Here is a 25,040-nt window from a genome sequence, read left to right on the forward strand (position 1 = left end):
TACGAGATTCTTCCCTCTAAAATAAGAATCACATAAGACATCATCAGAACCAGTTTAAAGGCATGGTAAGGCCACACTCACCAATCAGCGGACTATCCCCCTACTCAAACTTTACCGTAGCGGTGTCCACCGACTCTCTACCACCTTCATTAGAACTCATCTTATTCAGTGGTGAGGATACAGCTCCGTTTTCATCCACGACTGGAGCAACTCCTGTGGCTGGCTGTGGGTGCTAGAAACAACACACAGGACTCCTGTGTGGGATCTCCTTTTTAAAATTACCGCGTCTGACGTCATCTCCCATGTGGACGCTGGGCGGCGCGTCACTTCCGGTCCTCACCGGAAGTGGAGTCGGCGCCATTTTGGGGAAGACCATCGCAGAGGAAGAGGCCAGCGCTCAGCCGCCCTTCCACACACACGCCTCCACTCCGGATCGGAGGCGTGCCGGAGTCCGCCCGCACCCACAGACTGCGCTGCACCTCGCAGCATTCACCTCTCCACCGCCGCCGAGTGACCACCCTCCGGTAAGCCTCGGCGGGGGACCTGTGCAGCCACCTGGGGGTACCTGGGACTCCCATTCCCCCCTTTCACCGCGACTCCTGAGCCTCACCGAGACTCACTGGATCCCCCGTCAGGGACAGGAAACCACTGAAGGAGATGGGGCGTACCGCAGAATTTGAAGTCTGGGTTTCCTGTCCCTGGGGGCGGATCCCTCTCTCTGGTTGGGTGCTGTCGTGGTGAGAGGGGGAAACACAACACTATGATAAGACAGGTCCACGGTACTGCTACCCAACACTGCCAGCAGTTCTGCATAGTGAAATCTGTTGACAGACTCTTTTCTAAAATTGATGGGCATTAATTTTAATACCCAAAGAGCACTGTCCCAGGACAGTAATTGTTCATAAATCACCAGCTGCACTCCTCACCCACAGAACTTATTAAAGAAGTGGATTTAGGTACTGCATAGTCTACCCGCGTTTCATCTACAGGCAATATGTGACATGTGCAAGAACACTTCAAGGGAGCTAAAAGTAAAGACCACTGTTGAATGAATTGTGCAGCAAAGATCAGATCATCCATTTCATGGACAAGACCAGGTATGTGCATGCGGTAATGCATATAGCAAATAACAATGTTTTGGCAGGCAACATCTACTTTTATTGAAATTGCAGAAGATTTACCTTTTTTTATGGTTTATGACTAATCAAAATAAACAAGTTTTATTTTTTATTGCAGATTATTACTTTATTTACACTGCACAATCATGGTTATTAAGAGAACATTACCCTCACATTAGGAGTGTATTCGTAATTTAGGAGAATGCATTATCTTTAACAGAGAATATTTAAAAAGAAAACAAAAAATACCCAAAATATTGTGGTTGTCATTACCTCTCAATAAATTCAGCCAGAAGCTGCTCAACAGCAGAGGAATATGTCCACTCAGTACCAACTCTCTTTGTATAACCAGGAACCTCTTCATTTTTCTTATTGAACTTTAAATTCAAGCCCACATTTGCTTTCTGCTCTCCATGTGGACTAAAAGATAGAACAGGATGGTTACCTTTCATGCATATTTTACATCAACAGTAAAGTAATCATCACATAAGGAACATTATTGACAAATAAGGATTCAATCAAAGGACTGAAATCATATATGGCTAACACATGTCCAAAAAAAGTGCATGGGCATGAGGGCTTAGATTGCTGGGCTTCTGATACCTAGTCCCCCTAATGATCAGCTGCCACGATTGCCGACTCTATCGAAGTGTACGGAACCACGAGCAGACAGCTCTGTACAATGTCTTGCCCCAGCCAATAAAGATTGAAAAATAAGCTGAAAAGATGTCCAGTCACAACAAGTTAATAACTTGCTGATCGTGGGGCACCCAGTGGTGAGACACCCAACTATCACTGGTCTGTTGTGTCATGACTGGATGGAGGAGCAGATCACACATGAATGCGGCTGATCAATTCACCATCTATAGCACTGATGGAAGTAGCCGAGTACCAAGCACAGCTATATCCATCAGTGCCATAGATATGAATAGAGCAGCAGGCACATATGCGGCCACCTACTCTGGTCACCCAGGGTTCAATTCTGCCTCATCATCATAATGATAATCCTTATTTATATAGCACCATCATATTCTGTAGCGCTTTATAAATCGTAGGGGACATATACAAATAAAATAAGGCATTACAGATTACAAACAGTCTGTGTTTGAACAGCTTTCCTCCAGGTCCTCTGGTTACCTCCCACACTCCAAAACATACTGGTGGGTTGATTAGATTGTGAGCCCTATGGGGATAGGGACTGATTTGGTAAGCTCTGTGTAGCCATTATTATTATTATTTTAAACAATAGCAGTGAGGGTCCCACTCACAAGAGGTTAGTCTAGGAGGATGAAGGGCAACTCACTCATGATCCCCGTTGGTCCTACCACTAGGACCCCCAAAAGGGTAGCAAGTTTTCCCCTATTTACAGGGGCTGACAATGCTTTTACAAGGGAGTTCGAGATGGAAGAAATTTAACTGTACAGTAATTCGTTTAGATTAATTAACTGCAGGGAAATAGACTATAGGCAGCTGACTCGGGGACAGGCTGACTGACAGATGTGTAAGAAGACAAAACAGTTTAGTCACGGACATATGCAGTATTCTTACATTCCTCCATTAAATTCTAATAACAAGTAGGCAAAAAAATGTAACTGCATGAATGCTGCCATATGTTGCCAAGCAAAGACCTCATGCCTTAATAGGTTTGTTTACATATGAAAGCCTGTGAGGATTATGAAAGCATATAAGGGAAAGGGCCAAGATAAAAAGGATGCAGGTATGATGGCAGGTAGAACACAAAACAATAACCAAAAAAACAAAACAAAAAAAAAAATTATGGAAAATATTTTCAGTTAACTCGGTACTCACTTCTTTTTGGACCCCCTTCCAATGAAAATACTTCCTGTGAACCTCGAAACAAGGTATCCATTAACTCCCAAGCGACTCGCCAAGACATAGCCAGGATTATACTTTACTGAATATTTCTACAAAGGGAATTGGAAATTAAATGCACATATCTGAATTTTTCAGAAATCTATGATGAATAATAGCACTGATATAGAAGTTTTAATAGAAAATTAAAATACTCAGACTGAAAACTACTACCCTGTAGTCCTTTGTCCCAAATCCTTAGCTGCTGCTTAAAGTAACTATTATTGTCCATGCAAAAGTAAATTCTAGAATTTCCCATAAAACAACAATTCTATAGCATCTATTTTTTTGCTCTCTGTAACTTGTCTCCTGTCAGCCGGAATAGTTCTGTAGGAATTGAATTATATACAATTTTTCAAAGACTGTATAAAGTGACAAGTGTATCTAGTGAGAGATTCATCAACTTACATGCTGGTTTTGTATTAAGGCATCAAGCTCTGGCTCACAGTTAATGCTAAATAGAACACGAATTCTGTTCTCACTGAGAACGTCAGATGAATCTTGCACCTAAAGGTTGGAGAGAATAGAAAGCTTACACACACAGGCAAAGTCTAACAAACAGCACATGCACCAAGTAGATAAGATACCTCTCCCATGCAACCATAGTACGGAAGGCCAAGCATGAAGACTGTACTTCCAGTCGAAAACAGCTCGCCAAGAGTCTTGAAATGTGACAAGCCAGATTCAAAAACAGCAATGTCCTGGAAGAAAGTAGGGCATTTAAGCAGCTGCCTCTTTATAGTTTCCACGATGAAGGTTATGATGCCATTTACCTTCACAACAGCTTGATATACAAAGGGAAGAATCTGCTTGGACCACTGCTTCTCTAGGACAACATCTCCATTCTGTGATATCTGGTAGCGACGACCAGTAAGTAGCTGCGCATATATAACTACTGACGTGTCATTGATGATTATTCCTTTTCGTCTATGATACCTTTAAATGAAGAAAGAAATATTGTATGCGATGGGAAAAAAGACAAACAAGTGGTTTTGTCAGCCTTCCACTATATACTCACTGTTCATTTATTCCTTGCACCTCCTTTATCCAGTTGTTTCGCTCTTTGTTACTAACATGAACTATTTTTGTTGGTGGCACAGCTTCTCCAGTGTACAGCTTCTGGGATATTTGAGGTTCATCCAAGTAAAACCTAAAATATGTAAAAGGAAACATCTAAAGCCTTTTGGATATCCCAGATGTAAATAATTTATTCTTAATCTATGTACATTGCAAGTTTTACTAAAAAGATTTTTCCTGTATTAAAGAGGACCTGTCACCCAATTTATCGGCACTAGGAGCTGCTTACTAAGGTAAGCAGCTCCTAGTGCTCAATCAAACACCCCAGTGTTAGAGTGATAGCGTTACCGGAAATCTCCAGTAACGCTATCTAACACTGTGGCGGGGTACAGTGTAATTGTCGGACAGCTCGCAAAGCTGTCCGACGTATTCATGAGGGGGCGGGGTTGGGCGTGGCTAGGGGCGGTGTCTGCCGCCTAGCGCGTGGCAGTCACTGCCGCCCTATGGAGCAAGCGGGGAAGAGGCAGCGTCTCGGACCGCCCCCTCATAAATACATCGGACAGCTTTGCGAGCAGTCCGATGATTACATTGTACGTTTGTTCAAGCACTAGGAGCTGCTTACTTTAGTAAGCAGCTCCTGGTGCCGAAAATTGAGGCGACAGGTCCTCTTTAAAAGGATACGGTCACACATTAAACTACTTCCCCCACTAAGGTATGAAATGTCTTCTAGAATTACCTCTTCTGTAAAATATCATCATTTTAATTCTTAGGGGAAAAAAAAAAATATATATATATATATATATATATATCTCTATATCTCTATATCTCTATATCTATATATCTATATCTATCACGTGAAAATGAGCAGAGATTATTTTGCCTGAGAAGAGTCACGTTTAGAGGATAGCTCCAATTCTATAGAACCTAGAAATTGTCTTTTTATCATTAATGATACAGATCTCATGTTTCAGATCACATCCAGTTAAAGACACAGTAAAGAATGTGAGCTGCAGATAAAGATCAGTTTCCTCCCATTTCTTTAAACACCTGTAGAACACTTGAATGCTGAAAGATGAGTGTATCTTTAATATGAGACCAAAAGGCATGTTTTTAGATTCAATAAAACCAAAAGGTAGAAGTGTCAGAAATGACACTACCCAGGCAGCCTCCAACTTGGACTCGCCCAAACATGACCCTTCTCTGCTCATTTTTATTTTTAAATGGTAAACATATGACATTTCACCTAAAAGAGGGAAATGAAGAAAAAGACATTTCATACCGTACCCAAAGGAGGCTGGTAGTTTAATGGGGTAAAATCTAGTGACAGGTTCGCTTTAAGTAGATACCAATACAGATCAAGAGGCAGAAATTGCAGACCATCCTTCCAAGTTGTAATATGTGTGAGAGGAAAGGAGTTAGTAGCACCCACAGCAAGACATGGCAGCAAAAATAAATTCTGAGGATTGGAGACATCCAACACCTATAGGAACTTATCTATCTATCTATCTATATATCTATCTATGAAGAGCAGAGACTAGGGGCGGTCCGAACGCCGATGGGAGGGTACTTGCTTTTATTTACACAGATACACATGTAATTTATGCACAACCTGCTACAAATTTTCACTGTACTAAGATCTGTTTAGATCTCCCTTATCACTTACTTATATATACACTCTGTATATTCATGTATTGATTATTATATGCATTGTTTTTCACGGTCCTTGCATGGACCAATGAGATGTATCACTGGCCTTTATATGTTTGCACATTGATCTATGTAACATGCTTGACAAAGGCTCCTTGTGGGCTGAAACGTTGCACATGGAATAAAAGACACCCCGTCACCTTTTTGACACCAATCCGGAGTGCTGCCAGTTTTTGAAACTTTATTACTGAGGCTCTCGGGCCAGAGGGCATCTGGACTTTGCACCCACCAGCATTGCGGTGCTGCTCCAAACTTTTTCACATATATATCTATCTATATATATATAAATAATAATGTACTCACTTTACTTCTCCATCTGACACTGCAACCACCCGAGCTTCTTCAAGGTGAGGCCAGTTCACAAACACAGATTTTCCAAGCACATCAGAAGCTACGGTTTCTACTTCCTATGGATAGAAAAAGCATATATGGGATTGCATGGCTACAATAGCTAAGTACTATGGTTAGAATCTACCTACTAAACATCTGGGTATCAACTTACATTATCTTCTGAGTCCTCATCCACAACAATCTCCAATATCATGTTCTCTCCTCGGCTGCTCTGTTGGAAAACCTGAACCCCGGCTTTCCTCAAGGCAAACTGTAAGAAAAGTGTAACAAAGCATCACAAGAAGCAGATACACAACTTTGCAATGACCATGATCTTTATTCTGAATTTCAACCATGAGATGCTATAATGTAATACACATCGCAGCAGTAAATTTGAGCAGATCTAGCATTTCCCAGTATGTAAATCAGCAAAACAGCTTCTATACTGAGCCTTAGCTGCTTGGAGAAGTGAAGTCAGAACAAAGAAGTAGATTACATGCATCTACACAAGCATGAACTACAGTGCATACTGCGCCTCCAGTTCAGACATTAACACCAAGGTACTCGTCAAAGGTCTCAAGTTAGAACAAAGGCTTCTACAGCATTATTAAGGATTTTCTTGGTCTTGTTTTACCTATTCAAAAAAAGGAGCTAAAGTGCAATGAAATGTAGAGCCGTTTCTCAATTAAACAGGGGACCTTTTATTTTCTCCTCCTAGACAACCCTTTTAAAAAGGGAATCTGTCAGGACATTTGGGACAAAAAACAAAAATAAAAAACATACAAGTTTGCCTTTACGTGGCTGGTGTTTATAGACCCATAACTATTTAGCTTATCGCCACAATTTGCCATGAGATAACCAGGATCATGTACATAAAGCACAGGGAACTGATGTTGGTGTAATCAGCAGCAAAGGGCAAGTCCCAGAAGACTTACAGCCCTGTATACGTGTGTAATTGTACTTTTGTGTAATGATAGGACCATGAAAAGTGTAGTTGTAATCCAGCTCTGCAGCTCTAGGGCTCTCAGCAGCTCTTTCAGCCTGAAGAGCTTTCTAATATATGTTCTATGCTGCCCCATAGCTCCTCCCCACCGCTAGGAGTTGGAGATTTATCAGGTTTTTGGTTGGATACTTACAGCAGTCACTCAGAACAGAGGGGAGGAGCTGTGAAACAAGTAATTGCAAATAGCAGAAAGTTCTTCAGGCTGAAAGACCCGCCCAGAGCCCTTTCACGAGTAGCAAGTGTGGATTAAAAATTCACTTTTCACAGTCCAGCTGCTACTTACAATACACAAAGGTATGGTTACACAGATAATCGGGGTCAAAAATGAAGATGGATTGCCTTAAGGTGGACTTAAATAAGTGGACCACTGGGGAGATTTTGCCTAATTTAACCCGGGCAAAGGCGAGTTAAATAGATTTGTGACCCTAACCCTAGATGTAAAAAAAAAATTCTCTTGAAGTTCAGAAATTTTTATTAAAAAACTATATAAAACCAGGGAGCTAGAAAAAACCTGGTATGATAATACAGAAGTCTTGTGACAGAACTTACTGTGTGCTTGATATGCTTCAGAGTTGGGAAGCCACAGAAATATAATGCACTCTTGTTGACTTTAGTTATATTGTTATCACCCATAGAAACATGCCAAGCATCCAGGGAAATAACCTTGCTCCTATAAGAAATGCAAAATGTTCATGTGTAAAGATATACAATAAATGAGTATTAAGTTTTGTAGTCAAGAATATTAAGGAAACTGTATATTCAGCAGTGTTAATACTTTGGTTTAGATATACAGTACAGTATATAGTAACTTTTAGTTTACAACAGGGGAGCGATAATCTGTACTATTTTTTTTTTTTTTTTTTAAAAAAGGTTCTTAAGCTGCCCACTGCCTTTCATTTCTTTATGCAGTGATTAGATTCTTTAAGCCAAGAATGTGATGAAATATTGCTCGAATATGCCATTTTTTAGACAGCAACACAAAAAAAAAAAAATCCCCCATTAAGGAATAAATCAGCTTTAAAGTGAACCAACATTAACCCGATATCCAGGACAGTGACAGAATGACAATGATGTTTTTTTCTCTATTTTTTTTTGGAGGTCTGCAAAATGACCAGAAAATGGGGGCAGAGAAAAATAATGGTAGGATGTCCCAGCCATTACTGTCCATATAGAAAAATTTGACTAACAAAACTGTAATACCACTGTGCTATATAAGATAAAAACATCTTGCTGGTACTTGTAGTCCAATTACCTTGCATGGCAGAACTCAATGCTCTGAAACTTTTCTGGCCATGGAGAGTTGTATTTGAAGTCTGTCTCCTTTTCATAGTAATACATCAAGCACTCACTATGCCGGTTCCTCTTTTTCTCATCCTCTGTCAGGCTTTTGTTGCAGGACTCCATGGCTTCCAGCAATCGAATCTGCAACCACACAAGTATACAAGTTAAAGCCGTGATAGCCATCTAACATTATCCTTTCCTTTGTTATGTACAAGAATCCTATACAAAATGGGAAATAGCAGAAAGTCACATTGCATTAATTCTTAAAGGGGTTATGTCACAAATTAACTTTCTTTTTAAAAGCTCCCCAAAAGCAATACATATTCAGAATAAAATATAGAATGGTAAACTTGGGTAAAAAAAGACCTTTAAATTTGTTGCCATGTTGGTGTTTCAGCCTCTCTTCCGTGTCACACAGAAGCAGATGTGGGAGGGACATTGTCGGCACATGCAAAGCACTGACAGAGGCGGTTGTATATTGATAATTGTATATTATAATATTATATTGATAACGCTTTGGACTTTCCTCACTTCTTTCAGAGTCTCATTCCGCCTGCACTTACTGATCAATGCACAGCAGGATTCATCAATGTCCTCTACAGAAGCCCTGGCACTCTACTCCCTGTCCCTTCCCATCCTTGTCACCATATACTAACTAGAACAACAAAATATAAACCCAACATTTACCTCATAAAATAGATTTCATATGGACCTCCCAAAGGAAAACAGTTTATGTTGTCCATAGCAACTAATCACAGTTATCTATTATATTTCCAAACCAGTTTAAAAAAAAAAAAAAAAAATTTAGAGCTTGGCTAAAATAGGCTGCTAAGTGTATACGATGAGCATATACGTCAGGAAAACTGATGTATACGATGAGCATATACATTGACATATACTGGCAGATGGAGGCATAGTGTTGACCACTATATGTTGCATCCGCTGACAAAGGCAGGATGGAAAGAGGATAGCAAGCTACGTCCTTCCAACCTTCTCCCTCCGGCTCAGTGACGTATGCGCTGAGCGGAGGCAATAGAAGCCTATGGGGAGCAGATGCAGCGTATACGTCCATGTAGAGACAGTGGGGTTTATTTATCGTGCGCTAGTGTATTATAGCCCCACTGCTGCTCCGGTGCAGCTGAATACATCAAGAGGCTCTAGCCCTGGAAAAGAATCCCAAGTGCTAGCTATAAGCTACCATTTGCAATAATTGTCACAGAAACCCTGATAAATGACCACAATAGATATTACTGGGGAAACACCCAGTACATCGGCAGCAACCAGCTGCTGACGCTGTACCCCCCCCCCCCCCAGCAGTCAAGGGGGGGGTCCCAGAGCTACGTATCCTACTATATAAGCATAAAGTGGGATATGTCTGTGCCATACATTGTTAGGACACGCTGGAATCCTCCTAACGTGTCCTTACAACATGTGGCCAAAAACTTGATGTGAACACAGCCATAAACTTTTTTTTATTGTAGCAGCAATTCAAAATCTGTGAGGATGAGCCTGTCTCTATGGTATATACATTTACACTAAACACCATGTATTTTCTATTGTTTACACGTGTTCTTTCTTGATCACAAGTGTTTAGGTGTAAATGCATACACAATCAGGACAAGCTCCTTATCACAGACTTTCAATTGCAATTATAAATTTCATTATTTTTGACATTTTCTATCTACTTTTAATATAAATACACACATATATATATATATATATATATACATATACACACACACTATATATATATTACAGATTATTTTGTTGCAAAGAACACACACACATACATACATGTTAACTGCTCATTTAGTGGCTGCTATCAGTGATCTGTATACAGACATGCAGATCTCTACATGCCTCCAACTTCCCTTGTCTTTCGGTAATCTCTGATGTCATCACTGACGTCACAGGATCCCCCGCCATTCAAGTGCACAGCGCTCAGTATGAGCGCTATTTTTGAGAGGGCTGATTATTTCAAACTTCATGATCCTGCAAATGACACAGAGCAGGAGTTCACAGTGCCATCATGTGTACCACACAAACAGACCATAAAGTAATCTGTATGGAGCAGGTAGGTCCTTCTTTGCTGAAGCTCGTAGCAGCAATAGAAGATCATGTACCTGGACCTTCAGCGGCATGTACTTAATTAGGCTACATTCACATTGACGTATGCCCGCACGGCTATGGCCCGGCAGGTATACATCCACTGTGATGGAGGAGGAGGAGAGGAGACCTCTCCGCTCTCCATAGAAATGCAGAGAGGACATATGTACAGCCGCAAGGGTGTGGCCGTACATACGCCCCCCCCCCCCGCGCTATGGTTGTGTGAATGCGGCCTTACTGTGAGCATGATCTTCTATTGGGGCTGCAAGCAGCAGCGAAGAAACTGCATCAGATAAATACACACACTTGCATGTTTGAATGTTTTTACACATGTATAGTATGTTTGTGTGTGCTCATTAATATAGATAAACACAGTAGGCATGTGTAAAAATACACTCATTCTACACCTATAAAAAAAATAATAACACATATGACATATCCAAGCCCAACCTTTTCCACCTGAGCAATACCTCAGCCAGGGTGCTTCTTCCCATCATCCTGCATAGTAGAACAGAAACGGTCCTCTGCTTGCCTTGCACAGTAGCAGGGAGCTCATCTCTGGGGGTGATGGCTCTGGGCAATAGTTTGTTCCCCATCTTTGCCCATGCTCATTACCTATAGTTACACATGTTGCAGTGAGGAGACGGGGCTAGTGGGCGGGGCTAGGTAGACGCAGGCACCAGGGAATCCTCCTGTCTCATGTATGGGGGTGTAATAAGGCTCATCAGTGAGCAGAGGGACATGACAGCTCAGAGCAAGGAGTGTCTGTAACAGACAGGTCAGAGGCTCCTTGCTCAGAGTTTCTGCAGAGAGGACTGATGGGGTCGGATGGCAGAGAGATCTAGGGAACTAGCAGCTGACGGTCAGGATACTTCTGCGCATGATCGGCCAGCAGAGGGGGAAAAAAAAAAGTGAGAATAATTTTTAAAAAATGCTAATAGCAAAAATACTTATCTGAATGCCTTCAAATTAAATGAAAATGTAAAATATGGTGGCATAACCCCTTTAAAGGGGTATTCTCGCCTGGGCATTCACATTCAGTTTGATAAATCTGCCATACATAAACATTTCTTCAATTAGATGTTATTAAAAAAAAATGTTACTGTGTGAAGATAATTTCTCATAAATGTAGTCATTTTGTCCCTTAGAAACGAGATGGCTTCCTCGGATACGGCCACGTCTGCCTGAGAGATTGCACAAAGAAACAAATTGTTTTTGTAAATGAAATGTCCGGGATTTACTACATGACCCACAGCCGTCCTGAATCCAGGAGGTCAGACAAGACTCAATAGCTCATGTCTGGCCACCGCTGCCAGAGTGTGACGTGGTCGTAACCGAGGAAGCCATCTCGTTTCTAAGGGACAACATGACTACATTTATGAGAAATTATCTTCACACAGGAACATTTTTTTTAATAACATCCAATTGAAGAAATGTTTATAAATGGAAGATTAGTGAAACTGAATGTGAATGCCCAGGCGAGAATACCCCTTTAAGTCTTTTGTAACAGTTCTTGTGAACCAAACCAGATGTGGAAACGCCCTTTATTTTGGCTCACAAAAAAAACCATCACATAAATACGAACTTGTCTGTCATTTATCAAGACTCAAAGCATTTTCATTTAAGAGATTTTGGCTTAAGACTCCTCTGAGGCTCTTGAACTGGAGTAAAACAAGAAATAAGGGAGTAGATTAATTATTGTGGTTGAAACTCTGGTGTTAAATGAACTAAAATCGAGTCTCTTGAAATAGGAAAGTGTGTGTGTGACAGGTGCAGACAGATTCTACAAGATCCTGTTGTAAACTACATCTTCCCGCATTTACTGCCGTGTGCTCGCATGGAACGTTTCCCAGGCATAGCAAACGGCCAGGTAGAGAAGGGAGTGGGAATCCAAGCCCCTCACCCATCCTCACTCCATTTAAAGCTGCACTGCAAATCAGGCAAAACATAGGACATATACTATACTCTGCACTGCGGACACCGGGCTCGGTCAAGTTGTTGTATGAGCTCACTGCACCATGACCCGGTGCCATAGACTTCTATTGTGACCACGTGAACTGGGCCTTAATCTGAGGGGTAGATACAAATATAAAGCAGGTTACCTAATACATATGTGCACGTCCATCACGTATATAACTTACCTCATCAATAAAAGGAATCAGTACCACCGCTTCCCATTCCTGCTGCTTCCCATTAAGGTCAGTTTTAAAGTCTTGTGGATAATAATCAATGATAGGAGAGTCTTCACTGGTCATTAGACTCTACAATAAGAGGAAAAACAAACAACTCTTACCTATAGAACACCACACCACCAGAACAGCTGGACATCAAAATGTTATATAATGGTTACCTGGTAAGCCTGAGGCAGCAAATCTTTACTAGCAGCAGGTAGGACAGCGAGAAGCTGCTCAAATGGCATAAAGGGTTTTGCCAAGTCAAACTTCAGCTTTAACTGGCCGATGTTACAGATATCAGACAGATACGGTGCATAATGGTAGGGGTAGTACCTGAAAGTCCAACCATAGATTTTCTCATTAGAATAAAGAGCTTTCATCTCCAATTCAGCTGTTACATGGGGCAAAGGCATTTTCCAAAATAGTTTTTAATTCCTCCGTTTTCTAGATCGGATTGATTACTTCCTTTGGATAAAAACTGGTCATACAAGTGCACAGCTTATATTATTATATTATAGTATTACAGAGTAATCATAGCTGTGTGCTATAACAAGCCGTGCGCTATAACTAGCTGTGCACCTGTGTGACATCACATGACCAGGGACAGATTTATTGACAGCAAGCAAAGATCTAGAGAACAGTGAGGAATTGATACAAACAGCACATTCCGAAAAAATTGTTTTACAAGCAATGTAATTAATTTGCTGAAAGTGGACATTCCCTTTAGATGGCTGCAATATTATCTATGTCAATACACAGATTAGCTATGGAATATCTTTACTGCATGCACTATATGCACCACCCCTTCTGCAGAAACGCATCCCTTACCATCACCATATGCACAGCACTCTCCTCCTACCTGCATGTAACCTACTGCGCCCTATCTGGATTGTACGCACCCTATAGTGCCATACACTCACCAGCATTATATACACATCAATCTGATCCTTTCTACACCTACACTGAATGTGACATAATTTTCCTCTATGTACATAGTCTGCATCCTACAGAGCCCTACCTGCACTACATACACAGCGCTGTACCCCGCCTTCGCTACATGTACTGTCTCCCACTCCTCCACTGGAATTCCACATGACAAACATTATCCTTTAGTATATTTTTATGGATGTGCTTGTTTCTCTATGAAGCAGAAAGAATGATTTAGAGGTCCAGAATGAAGGAATAGTTTACCACCTGCCTAGTCTTTGCTATTTTATCCCTACAAGCTTTAAAGCAAGTGAAGCCTGAGAATTTTACACAATTGTCAGCCGACATGCCCTTGTATAATGTGCTTAACATAATAGACTTTTACTTCAAAGCAAGTCATTCTGCAGAGGGAGAGCAGGCGAGTAACCCCTCCATGCAATCTAGAAAGAGGGGAACGTAATCTCTCAATGGCTGCAGAAGTAAAAAGGTAAAAGCTAAAGGCTATGCTGCTGAAAATATAACACTCACCAACTCCAAGACTGGACTCCATGGTAGTAGTAGTGCAAAATCCACTGTATGGCCAGGACATAGCACGCAGCTTGATCAGCCAGAAACTCACTAATGGTAGAGAGGTGCAAAGGAATAACAAATAATAGTTACAACTGCACAAAAATAACATATTTAACTGATTATTATTTAAAGGCCTGTTTATATGGCCTATTCTAAAAAAAAGCCTAAAGCATGCTGTTTTTTTACAGTCACATTGAAAGAGCTACAACAACTTTCTAAAACTTTGTTTTTGCAGTGCACTGTTTTGGGGGCATATATATGACATACTGGGTAGTCTTTATGGAAAAAATTGAATAAGAAATAAATCTACTCTTAGGTTTACTGTACATTTTTACTTTACATACTAGGGCATTTTTTTCAATATATGTAGTCATAGCTTGATAGCATGATAGCTTGCTTTTTGCAGGATAGGTTGAAGTTTCTGTATAGTATTCATTTTGTTGTACTTACTATTTATTTGTTACTTTTTCAAAATTTTGATGAGGAAATTAGCAACATTGCCATTTTCTAAGCAGCACATAAGTAGTCTGACTAACTAGTAAATTTTTCACATTCTGTCCACATTCTTTACCCGTTAGCAGGCATAGTTATAACAACATGTCTTGATTCCAGAAGATAGCAGATACTCACTCTGATACAACTTCCACTCCCATTTTAGTCATGTAGTACGACCTCTTATACTGTCTAAACTCTGTCTCAAAGAGATCATCATCATCTGGGTCCTCATCTAAACCTTAAAAAGAGAGAGAGAGAAGTAAAGACCAATAAAATACAAGTAGAATATGCAAGTGTTTTTTCATACAGACATTATTGTCAGGCCATGGTATTTCCTCTTAAAAGGACATTGTAAACCATGCACACTGACATACTGGTGTGTGCCCCCTATGATAGGACCCACTCTTCTTTAAGCTTTATATGTCCTGGTTTTTACGAAAATCAAAGGCTTAAAAATTATTTAAATAAGCTTGAGGGGCTCCAGAGAGCCAGGGATCCTGTCAGGCCCCAGTAAATCAGTGGGCTTAGTTTAGAATACTTGATCCTGGTGGTAGATGTCCTTTAAGAAGCCAGTAGAACAACACCTTAAAATACAAAAAAAAAAAAAAAAAAAAACACACACACAACATGTAATAAGAATATAAAGGTTAAAAATAATATAAAAATTAAAAAGTAGTGCATCTGATATATTGATATTCTATTTATATCTGGCCACAATTTACTTTGAGGGGAAAAAAAAAAAAAAGTGTTAAAAAAAAACACAACAAATAATTGTCATAGTTTGAAAACCCTGATGTTATTCCCCTCAGAGAGAAGATACATTAACTTACATTTAGAGTCTTCTTCTCCATCTTTTTCTAATGCACCTAAACAAAGTGCATCATCGAACCCCTAGGAGGACAAGTACGAAATATAAGCATCATTTCCATATAAAAATTAATAGCAGTAAAAGAACCTGTACTGGGTTTTATGTTCACTTCACATATAGCCAAGATTTGAATTAAAGGACATCTACCAGCAGGATGAAGGATTGTAAACCAAGGACACTGACATACTGGTGGGTGCCCCCTCTGGCAGGATCCACTCTTCTGTAAGCTTCCTAAGCCCTGGTTTTTAAGAAAAAAGGCTTTACACATTATGGAAATGAATCTGAGAGTCTCCAGGCTCCATTGACACCTATAGAGCCTGTCGAACCAGGGCATAAGAAACTAAGAGAAGAACAGATCCTGCCAGAGGGGTACTTAGTTTACAATCCTTCACCCTGGTGGTAGATGTCCTTTAACACTTTAAACTAAAGTAAAATGTTAACAGGCTCTGGGATATGTAGCAAATAAACCTCAGTACTTTGCACACATTTCATGCACTCCATGGGCCACCTGAGTGCATTGTAAAGCAGTTGGATCATTATTCTAAGCCATAACTAACATGGACAACCTCTTAATTTCAAATGGAAACACAGAACAGCCAGACATGAAAACAATGGGAAATATTTATCAAGCGGTTTTCAAATATAGTTTCCTGAAATGAAAGTGTGGGCTGTTTTTAACCCCTTCCTGCCAAAGCCCTTTTTCGTTTTTGTGTTTTCAATTTTCAATCCCCACCTTCGAAAATCTAAAGCTTTTTAATTTTTCCATGTACAGAGCTGTGTGACGGCTTGTTTTATGTGTTAACAAATTGCACTTCACAGTGACGGTATGTAATGGTATGTGATATTCTATGCCATGTACTGGGAAGCAGGGAAAAAAAAACCCAAAAAAACCCAAAAAGATCCTGCCTGGACAGCATCCCTACGGTGATTGCGCAGTGAAGCCAGGGTGTAATACACCGGGCTTGACTTGTTGGAATGTGCAGGCGCCGAGGGAATGAGGGTGGGTAGAGTATTAGGTTTTTTTTCCCCATAAACTATGGGGCAGTTTATTGTCCCAAATTGCCCGGACAGGTTCCCTTTAAGGCATAAACTAAGGCAAAAATCGTCGCAGCCCGATGCTCCCAGCCGCTCCTCATCTGTAACTAAAGGGGCAGAGACGAGTTCATGTGCTCTGCCGTCCGGTGAACACTGATGCGGAGGTGTCGCCGCTGCTGCCGTCACAGTGTACATCGGCAGGCAGAGCGCATTGAAGGACGCGTTTCTGCCTGCTTAGTTACAGCTGAAAACCTGAATGGAAGAGGGAACATCGGGAGACGTCGAGGTTTATTAATTTATTTTTTTTATACACCCACGGGCTGCAGGGAATTTTATCAATAAAGATACAATGCATGTGGCGAACACCTGTATTATTCCCTTTCCCATAAACCTCTATGGGAAGTCCAGAGCCACAAACATGGACAGGAATAGGATTCTGCGCTGAGTTTTCTACAGCCTCCAAATGGATCCGGGAAAAATCATGCATGGGCTTATTGAAATTAATGTGTCATTAAAGTGAGCACTAAAAACAGATCACACTTTTGGAAAATGAAAGCTGAGCTCTGACTTATCATCCAGCATGAAACTTTAAGGCCTCCCAACACACAGAAACACACTCTGTCTGTGGAAACAGAACTGTGAGCTGGTCAGATCCAACAGACCAATTACAGTGCAGTGGATGGGAGTCCTTGCATCATAGTGATACATGATGCAAGGATGAATAATAGCAGCAGCTTCTTTTGTATGCAGGAGGGTTAAGACTGACTGCATGACTTTGCAGTGTAACATTTAGACACTCCGTAAATCTGTCCCATCAACTCACCTTGTTTTTCTTCTTCTTACAATTGTGAGCCTCTTCAGCAGCCTGGCCCGCAGCTTCATTGAGGTATTTATTACCAACTTTGCTTTCAAACCATTTAAGGTCAACAAAGATTTCATTGAAATGCTCTCTGTCAAACTGCAAATAAAAGAAGACTTGAAGGGAACCAGTATACATAACAGTGTAAATAGGAATGGTTATTACAGGGTATACGTGTATATATACTATGTGTCATTCAATAAGCCCTCATATACAAATACAGAAAGAAAAGAAAAACTTGCAGCAGGGAAGACTGTTAGAGGCTTGTTCTACCTCTTGACACATTGATAATCCTGGAAATCAGATCATGCCCGACATGCCTCTGTCTCCAGTCTGATAGAGGGAAAGACCAATTCCACCGACTCACAGAATGTCACCACCACAGTGATATATGATGCAAGGAATCCCTTCTATTCCATAATACAGCAGTGTAGAACTGGAACTATGGCTACAGTCCAGCTCTGCAGGGAAGTCCTAGATCACCAAAATGCGTGGAGTCCCCTCCTCTACACCAGTCGGTCCTGTCTGTAAATCTGATAAGTGTGCTGTCCACGATTTACAGGCTGTTACGTGCTTCTGGCTCTAAACGCTTACAAGATCTATTATCTTCTAAAATACATTTGAATTTTATTTTCTCAAAACCCCCAAATAAAAACAACAACTCACAGCAGAAAGTTTAGCAAGATATTTTTCAAAGTGAACCAAGTTCAAATAGCCATTCTCATTTATGTAGCCTAAAGAAGAAAAAAAAAAGAAAAAGAAAACGAAAAGCATAAAAACATTTCACAACAAAGGAAAAAGAACATAATTTAATTTACTAGCAGCATTCCTGACAGCTTGTGTAGGTTTGTTAGGCCTCCTGCACATGACCACGTGCTGGAGTGGGACACTAAAAGTGTAATGCTTGCACCACGTTTCAGCGGGGTGGGGATGGGGGGCGCCATAGAGCTGTGACCATGCACAATAGAAGTCAATGGCAGCCGTGAGTTAACCGCACTTAGTGTGAATAGCTCATAGCCACCATGAGGCTTTAAAGAGGACCCGTCACCATGAATTAGTGCCCCCATCCAAACATGCCTAACAAATCTACTTCCCAGCCCCTTTCTAAAGCTGCCCATTTCATAAAACCGGCTTTAATCAAACTTCACTAACATAACATAGTTATAGGTTCAAGCGACGGACGAGTGGTCCACCTTATTCATTAGGGGGCCGTCCGGGCACGCCTCTTTCTTCACAGGATGCCACTCCCCTCTGTGTTCGACCTTTTGATCACTTTTAATAAAATTTTTTATACGTTTCAGACACTTGGGCGGCGTTTTCCATTAGCGGGTTACACTACAGTTATATCTGTATTTTAATAGATCGGACATTTTGGGACGCGTCGATACCTGATAGGTTTATGATTTTTACAGTTTATTTTTATATCAGTTTTAGGGGAAGACGGGGGAATTTAATTTTTTCACTTTTTGTATTTATATGCTTTATGTGCTTCAACCCAAGGTTGACTGATTGACAGTATGGCAGTATACAGAGATTTAACAGATCATTTATTACAATGTGCCACTGAGTGGGGGTTTGCTGCAGGGGGCATCCTATCGAATCTTTCCCCAATAAGGAGCCCCTTTAAACAGACAGATAAGACGACCCCTTACTTTTGAAAAGATTTCCAGGGGTTTAAAAGTCATCTTATATTCCGGAAAATACACCATTATTGTTATTCCCCATCCACAGAATAGGGGATAACAAGCTGATCGGTGAAAGTTAGCCGGGTGGGATGGATCACAAGAATAGAACCCGCCAAACAAGACAATGGGTGAAATTTTCACTAATGGAATGAAGCAACAGGTGGAGCGGCATGCTGGAGTGGCCTTCTGCCACTCACATAGCGCTCAGTTGTCTTCACCAGTCATATAGACAGCAAATGTAAGTGCCAGGGATAGAGCGCTCTTCTAAGCAACTTCTTCCTCTTCATTTAATACTAAGGGAGAGTTAGAACTCATGCTTGATTAGTGTCTGATTAGATGCAACCCTATTAATGGAGGGAGTGGGGTGCTCAGTTTCAGTTTGTCCTATTTGGAGAAAAGGTGGTTGGGACCACCACTTGCCCTCCCTGCAAGGAACAGGAGAACACAGTCCTAAGGCTACATTCACATGATAAAATGCCCACCCCTCTCCATAAGAATACACAGCACACTTCGCTGTATTCCATAGAAAGATAAGACATGTCCTATCTTTCTACGGGCTATGGAACGGTATGGTGCCGCAAGTGTGCTGCACCATACCATTCCCATAAGGCGCCGCGAGGCCATAGTATATACGTCCCCTATTCGTTCATGTGAATGTAGCCTAAAGGAGAGAAATGAAACCCTCCATTAGTAGAGAGTTCTGCCTCCTGCAGACACTAAAAAGTTACTGAGAAATCGCCTGGTAGGAACAGGCTAGTGTCCACTAGTATGCGGCAACAGCTATACTGTATCGGCAGCCACCTGTGCCCCATTTGACACAATCAAAAAAAAAAAAAGGGTAAAAAATACACCAAAAAAAAAAAAAAATTCACACAATAAAGCACAACTGTACCTACCTCCAAGCTCCGGTAAGACACTCATGTAAGTTCTATACAACAGAGGCAGTGCGTCATGGTTAATGTGCAAATGAGGTAGATGAGGAATAAAATCATTGCCCACAAGAAATCCCATTAAAATCCAGTCATCAATTATTCTCTCTACATCATATTCAAATGAGATCTTGTCCTGAAAATAAGAACGTAGAATTTCCAAGTTTTATTTTTTTAAAGGGCATTAAAAGAGGAGAAGATTCACTGGAAGAAACTTACTCTTAACGATGAAAATTCATAGTCAATATATTCTCTCATTAATGACAAGTGGAGCAGATGAAATGTGGTTTCTTCTGGTGCGGAAACTCTGAAATACAGCAAAAAGTGGTTATATTAATAGAACATAATACATGATAATAATATTAATTTATGATTGTTATTCGAGGTGGGAAGATAAGGCACAAAGCAATGGCGCATGGAAGAGGAATATGGTTTCAAGAAAGTAATTATCCCTAAAAAAACTGTCAGGGTCTTGGTAAATACCTGCTCTACGTAACAGCCAGTGAAGCTACAGGATGAAGGGGCTCTGAAAACACTCATCAGAGCACTTCAGGCTCATTAGAATAATTATAAAATCTGTTTTTAGAAAGAAAGCCACTGATAACAAATATAAGAAGAACAGCCAACATCCACTAGAATTTGAGCTGTTATAAAGAGACCCTCTATTCTGGCTCACATGTGGATGTAATGAAGGTTACAAGGACTTACCTTTTTTGATTCTTCTTCCCACCAAAGCGAACCTCTTCTCTTAAAAGAGAGAAGTGAACTTCATGGCTTGTTAAACCAAGCATAATCTGCAAATAAACAACAGTCCTAAGGATGTGTGTAAAGTACAACATATACATCCTAGATATCTCTCACATGTATCAGAGGGATCACCGAGCAGCTTTATCCACATTTAAATGATATTAAGTTTCTGAAGGTAAATACCACTTAAGACATCGTGCACATGAATGTATACTCACCTGAGCCGTAGCCTGGGTGAGAATCAAGCTGGGTGCAGGAGAGAGGAGGGGTGAGCGTTCCTCACCCGTCCCCTCTCCATAGAAAATGCTAGCGTCAACTGCCGTAATACAGCAAAATATAGGACATGCCCTATATTTTTTCATGCACAGTGCGTAGAAACGAGACAGTGGGGCACATTTACTACGGCTTTGCGACGCACTTTTTTCGGACTGTGCTGTCAGACAGTCCAACTGAGCGTGGGATATAACGTTCAAATTGGGTCGCAAGCCCAAGCACTAACATGCACCACTAAAAAGATGGTGAACTCTATCGGACCTGAGCGGGGAAGCAACACATTTGTGAAATCAGGCGCATGATGCTCGTGAACAGTTGAATTGAATGAAGAGGTGGGTTAAGCATGTGTCCTGCCACTCCATTCAATATTCAATACTGTGGAAGCAGTCAGAAATCACAGCGCTCTGCTATTTACGGTACTGACAATCACTGTTAAAGAGAATCTGTCACCAGATTTGCCCCACTAAACTTCTGACCCTTCAGGTAGGGTATGAAATGTTCTTTAAAGAATTCACCTTTTTATGTGATATCAAGAAAAAAAAAAAAAAAACTACAAACTCCCCATGTGAAAATATGCAAACTTATATTCTGCTTGCGTTGAGTCAAGTTTTAAGGCTGCTGGGGAGTGTCAGTTCAGAAATCCTTATCTTTTGTTATTTATGATCTAGAAGTAATTTTTGGCCTCATTTTAAAAATCAGGCAGGGCAGACCCTTTAATTACGATAATTTGCCTAATTCATGTCCAAATATGTGGCTAAACTTCGGCCCACTTTCTGTGCTTCTGTACCTGAAGACTGTGATATTGCTGTGAGAACGCTCAACTAGGAGCAAATGGTGGGGGCTTTGATGAAACTCGGATGCATAAAACCTGCAGTCTAGATACAGTGCTTGGAGGCCCAATGGAGGATCCTGACATGTATCCCTTTTGTAAAATGTATGTAGAGCATCATCTCACCATTACCCTAGAACACTAGCTCGAACACAAACAAAAAAGCCTTACTTATACTTACCAAATCAGCATCTAACCCATAAAGGCAGTGCCTTGTATTTGGATCATGATCTGGTTTTGCCTTCTCAGATCGTATAAACTCCATTATTTTATGTTCTCCTTCTCCAGGAGTCTGGGAGGAGGAATAAATGAAGAAGAAAAGAAGTTACTGAATGACATCCCTTTTACGTCACTGTTCCCTTTACATAAAGTGCATATGTTTTAGTGATTTGTAGGTAAAGTTATTATACTCATTTTATAATAAATTCTGTTGCGTTTGTTTCATTCACGCTTTGCAGACCAAATACAGAAATTCCTACGCAACACTCGGTTAGATTATCACTAAGGAGTATATTAGGGGTCGTTTCTTAAAGGGAACCTATCACATTTTTTAACAAATAAAGCTAGTGGCGGTATAGTATGACAGTATGAAATAACAGCATGTTTCCATTGGGAGGAGTAAAAGTATATGGAGGAATGCTAGGATTTCGTGTGATCAGATACATACATTGGGAAGATTTTGCTAATTTTAGTGGTAAAGGACTATAGACGACATCACGCTGGTCATGACATAAGTGCTGAAGGTGAGAAGAGGGCGTGGGGAGAAGTAGAAGTGAGAGGACAAGCCCCTTATGACTCAAAATTTTGTTTTATCCCAAGATAAATTTTATGGGGATGTGATTAAACCATTTTTAATTCATAAAAGGGTGTGATTAAATTAATAGGGCTCTAAGGAAACGAGTCACCAATTGTAAAAATGGCGGTGACAGGTTGCCTTTCATTTTGGGGGGAAAAAAAAACAAAAAACAAAAACATCAATCAAGATTGATACACCAAGGACACTTACTCATAGACCCAGGCACCGTGACTGTGGTAATCTTGCCTGGATCTATGAGTAAGTGTCCTTGGTTTATCATGAAGGATTTTGATGGTAGATTTCGTTTAAGTCTGCAACATAATGGACAGGCTGTGGAGAGGAAACCTCTGAATCGTGTTTTTAGTCTCATAAGTTGACAAAGTTCTATTATATTTACTTGCACTTCATCTGTACCTGGTCTAACAGCACACATGAGTGGATGTATCAGCCTCTAGCTGTCTGGCTTAGGAGCTTTCTGTATGTCAGAGTTGTGCCTCAGCCAGTTCTATAAAGGTGGAGTGTTAATATCTGCATTGGATAGAAGACTTTTTAGTGAAAAGTGGCACATTTTGACACATATGTTGTCCTACATCAGGTGGGGATGGGATGGGATTACATTTGTACCCAGAGTAGACAACCATGAAGGCCATTTAATATTCTTTGCTCTTTAACATTCATCATGTACAATTAAGTTTAAAGGAATTTTCCAGGGAAAATATTTTAGATCAGCTGTCTGACCCTACAGCAGAGATAGGTACAATGATGTACACAGCGCAATTACACATTATTAGCACATAAATGAAAATATTCAACTTGCAACATCTCCCGGTGTCCAGGCGGATGCTTGGATAAAACAGTGGGGTGTGATAAAAAGCCAGGCGTGACAGACGCGCTGTTCAATGCATCAAATTGACGTCTTTCATTAATGGACCACAAATAAAAGACTATGACAATGTTTGTTTGCAGTCTGCCTTATATATAAAGATATTATTTGTATAATAACCCATCTACAAAAACTAATGTTTCATGATCATTTCTGCTGGAACTAAAGTCACAGATTAGAATGAATGGATTGTGGGTTGGACGCACTAACCTCATGGCCAGACAAGTAGATGGCTACTCCTTGCCAGGTCTTGTCTGTAGATATCTTCATATTTACAAAATACTTCAGATGCTCATGTAGACGAGCCATGAACTCCGTACCTTAAATTATGGGGTGTAAAAAGAAGTTAAATAATTGGTGTGAGCCTCAACATAAGCTCTGAACACTACTAATCATGGTAATTGAAGTGCACATCACACCCGGGCTAAATGCAACAGCTCCACATGGACACTGAGGCCGCGTTCACATGTGGCATTTTAGTTAAAATTTTCATTGCGCTTTGAAACGCATTACAACAGCGGAGGAGGGATGATTTGCCCAATTTCATTACTGTTAACATTTACAAAAAAAATTTGTTAGCATAGCCTTTACACACGTAAACTGTAATATAATCTGTAATGTAATGTAGGTTTAAACATTCCACGAACAACTCCAGATGTGCTCGAATCACTTTTCAAATCAGAATGTGTAAGAGAGGGCTTATTGCAACGGTGAACGCAAACTGTGTGTGGCAGAACTCTTTCGGAACTAGCATCAAATATCCGTATGAAATTATTATGTGCCTCATTGCACAGTTTGAAGACACTCTCCTGACCAGTACAGGCAGTCCCCTACTTAAGGACACCCGACTTACAGACAACCCATAGTTACAGACAGACCCCTCTGACCTCTGGTGAAGCTGTCTGGATGCTTTACTATAGTCCCAGGCTGCAATAATCAGCTGTAAGGTGTCTGTAATGAAGCTTTATTGATAATCTTTGGTCCCATTACAGCAAAAAAATGTTTAAACTCCAAATGTCACTGGGGCCAATTTTTTTCTTGTCTGGATCTACAATTATAAAATATACAGTTTCGACTTGCATACAAATTCAACTTAAGAACAAAGCGACGGACTCCATCTTGTACATAACCCGGCGACTGCCTGTACTAGTAATGGTATGTGGTCCCACATAAGGGGCATGGTTTTACAGGGAAAAGTCAACGGCCCACATTGCACACTCTTTTCAGTGCAAACTACTTGTACTTGTATTTAAGAAGCGTCAGCGTCACATTTCTGTCGCACAGGACCGTTTCGTGGCGTGGCTGCACTATTCTTCATGCAACACAAATTTCTGCACTAAAGTGGGCGTTTCGGTACACAATCGTACTGTTCAACACATTCATTATGCAAAATTCGATAAAATTGAGTTGCACGCCTTATTGGTGCACTCTGGTGCCCCCTGCACTGCTCTTACAGAGTGGGAACTGGGAGACATATTAAATTGCAAGTGCACGCAGTAGTATACGTCTGTGCTCCTAGGCTTAGGGCACATCGAG

General features: G+C 40.7%; 1 protein-coding gene across 2 annotated transcripts in view; it reads right to left on the reverse strand.

Annotated features, from left to right (window-relative positions):
* Nucleotides 1-25,040, reverse strand: part of XRN1 (5'-3' exoribonuclease 1) — a 65,500-nt gene that overhangs the window by 18,807 nt on the left and 21,653 nt on the right. For both annotated transcript variants that reach the window (XM_072143067.1, XM_072143066.1), the window contains exons 4-25: nt 23,715-23,824; nt 22,007-22,117; nt 20,685-20,770; nt 20,196-20,283; nt 19,944-20,112; nt 18,029-18,096; nt 17,327-17,461; nt 15,431-15,491; nt 14,736-14,838; nt 14,064-14,153; nt 12,785-12,941; nt 12,576-12,695; nt 8,300-8,469; nt 7,597-7,717; nt 6,217-6,315; nt 6,018-6,121; nt 4,009-4,140; nt 3,764-3,926; nt 3,578-3,691; nt 3,399-3,497; nt 2,928-3,043; nt 1,392-1,538 (exon numbers count right to left, since the gene is read on the reverse strand). In XM_072143067.1, coding sequence (XP_071999168.1) covers nt 1,392-1,538; nt 2,928-3,043; nt 3,399-3,497; nt 3,578-3,691; nt 3,764-3,926; nt 4,009-4,140; nt 6,018-6,121; nt 6,217-6,315; nt 7,597-7,717; nt 8,300-8,469; nt 12,576-12,695; nt 12,785-12,941; nt 14,064-14,153; nt 14,736-14,838; nt 15,431-15,491; nt 17,327-17,461; nt 18,029-18,096; nt 19,944-20,112; nt 20,196-20,283; nt 20,685-20,770; nt 22,007-22,117; nt 23,715-23,824 — 2,563 coding nt within the window. The remainder of the gene's footprint in view (nt 1-1,391; nt 1,539-2,927; nt 3,044-3,398; nt 3,498-3,577; nt 3,692-3,763; nt 3,927-4,008; nt 4,141-6,017; nt 6,122-6,216; nt 6,316-7,596; nt 7,718-8,299; nt 8,470-12,575; nt 12,696-12,784; nt 12,942-14,063; nt 14,154-14,735; nt 14,839-15,430; nt 15,492-17,326; nt 17,462-18,028; nt 18,097-19,943; nt 20,113-20,195; nt 20,284-20,684; nt 20,771-22,006; nt 22,118-23,714; nt 23,825-25,040) is intronic.

Source organism: Engystomops pustulosus, chromosome 3, assembly GCF_040894005.1.
Source record: "Engystomops pustulosus chromosome 3, aEngPut4.maternal, whole genome shotgun sequence".
NCBI lineage: Eukaryota > Metazoa > Chordata > Amphibia > Anura > Leptodactylidae > Engystomops > Engystomops pustulosus.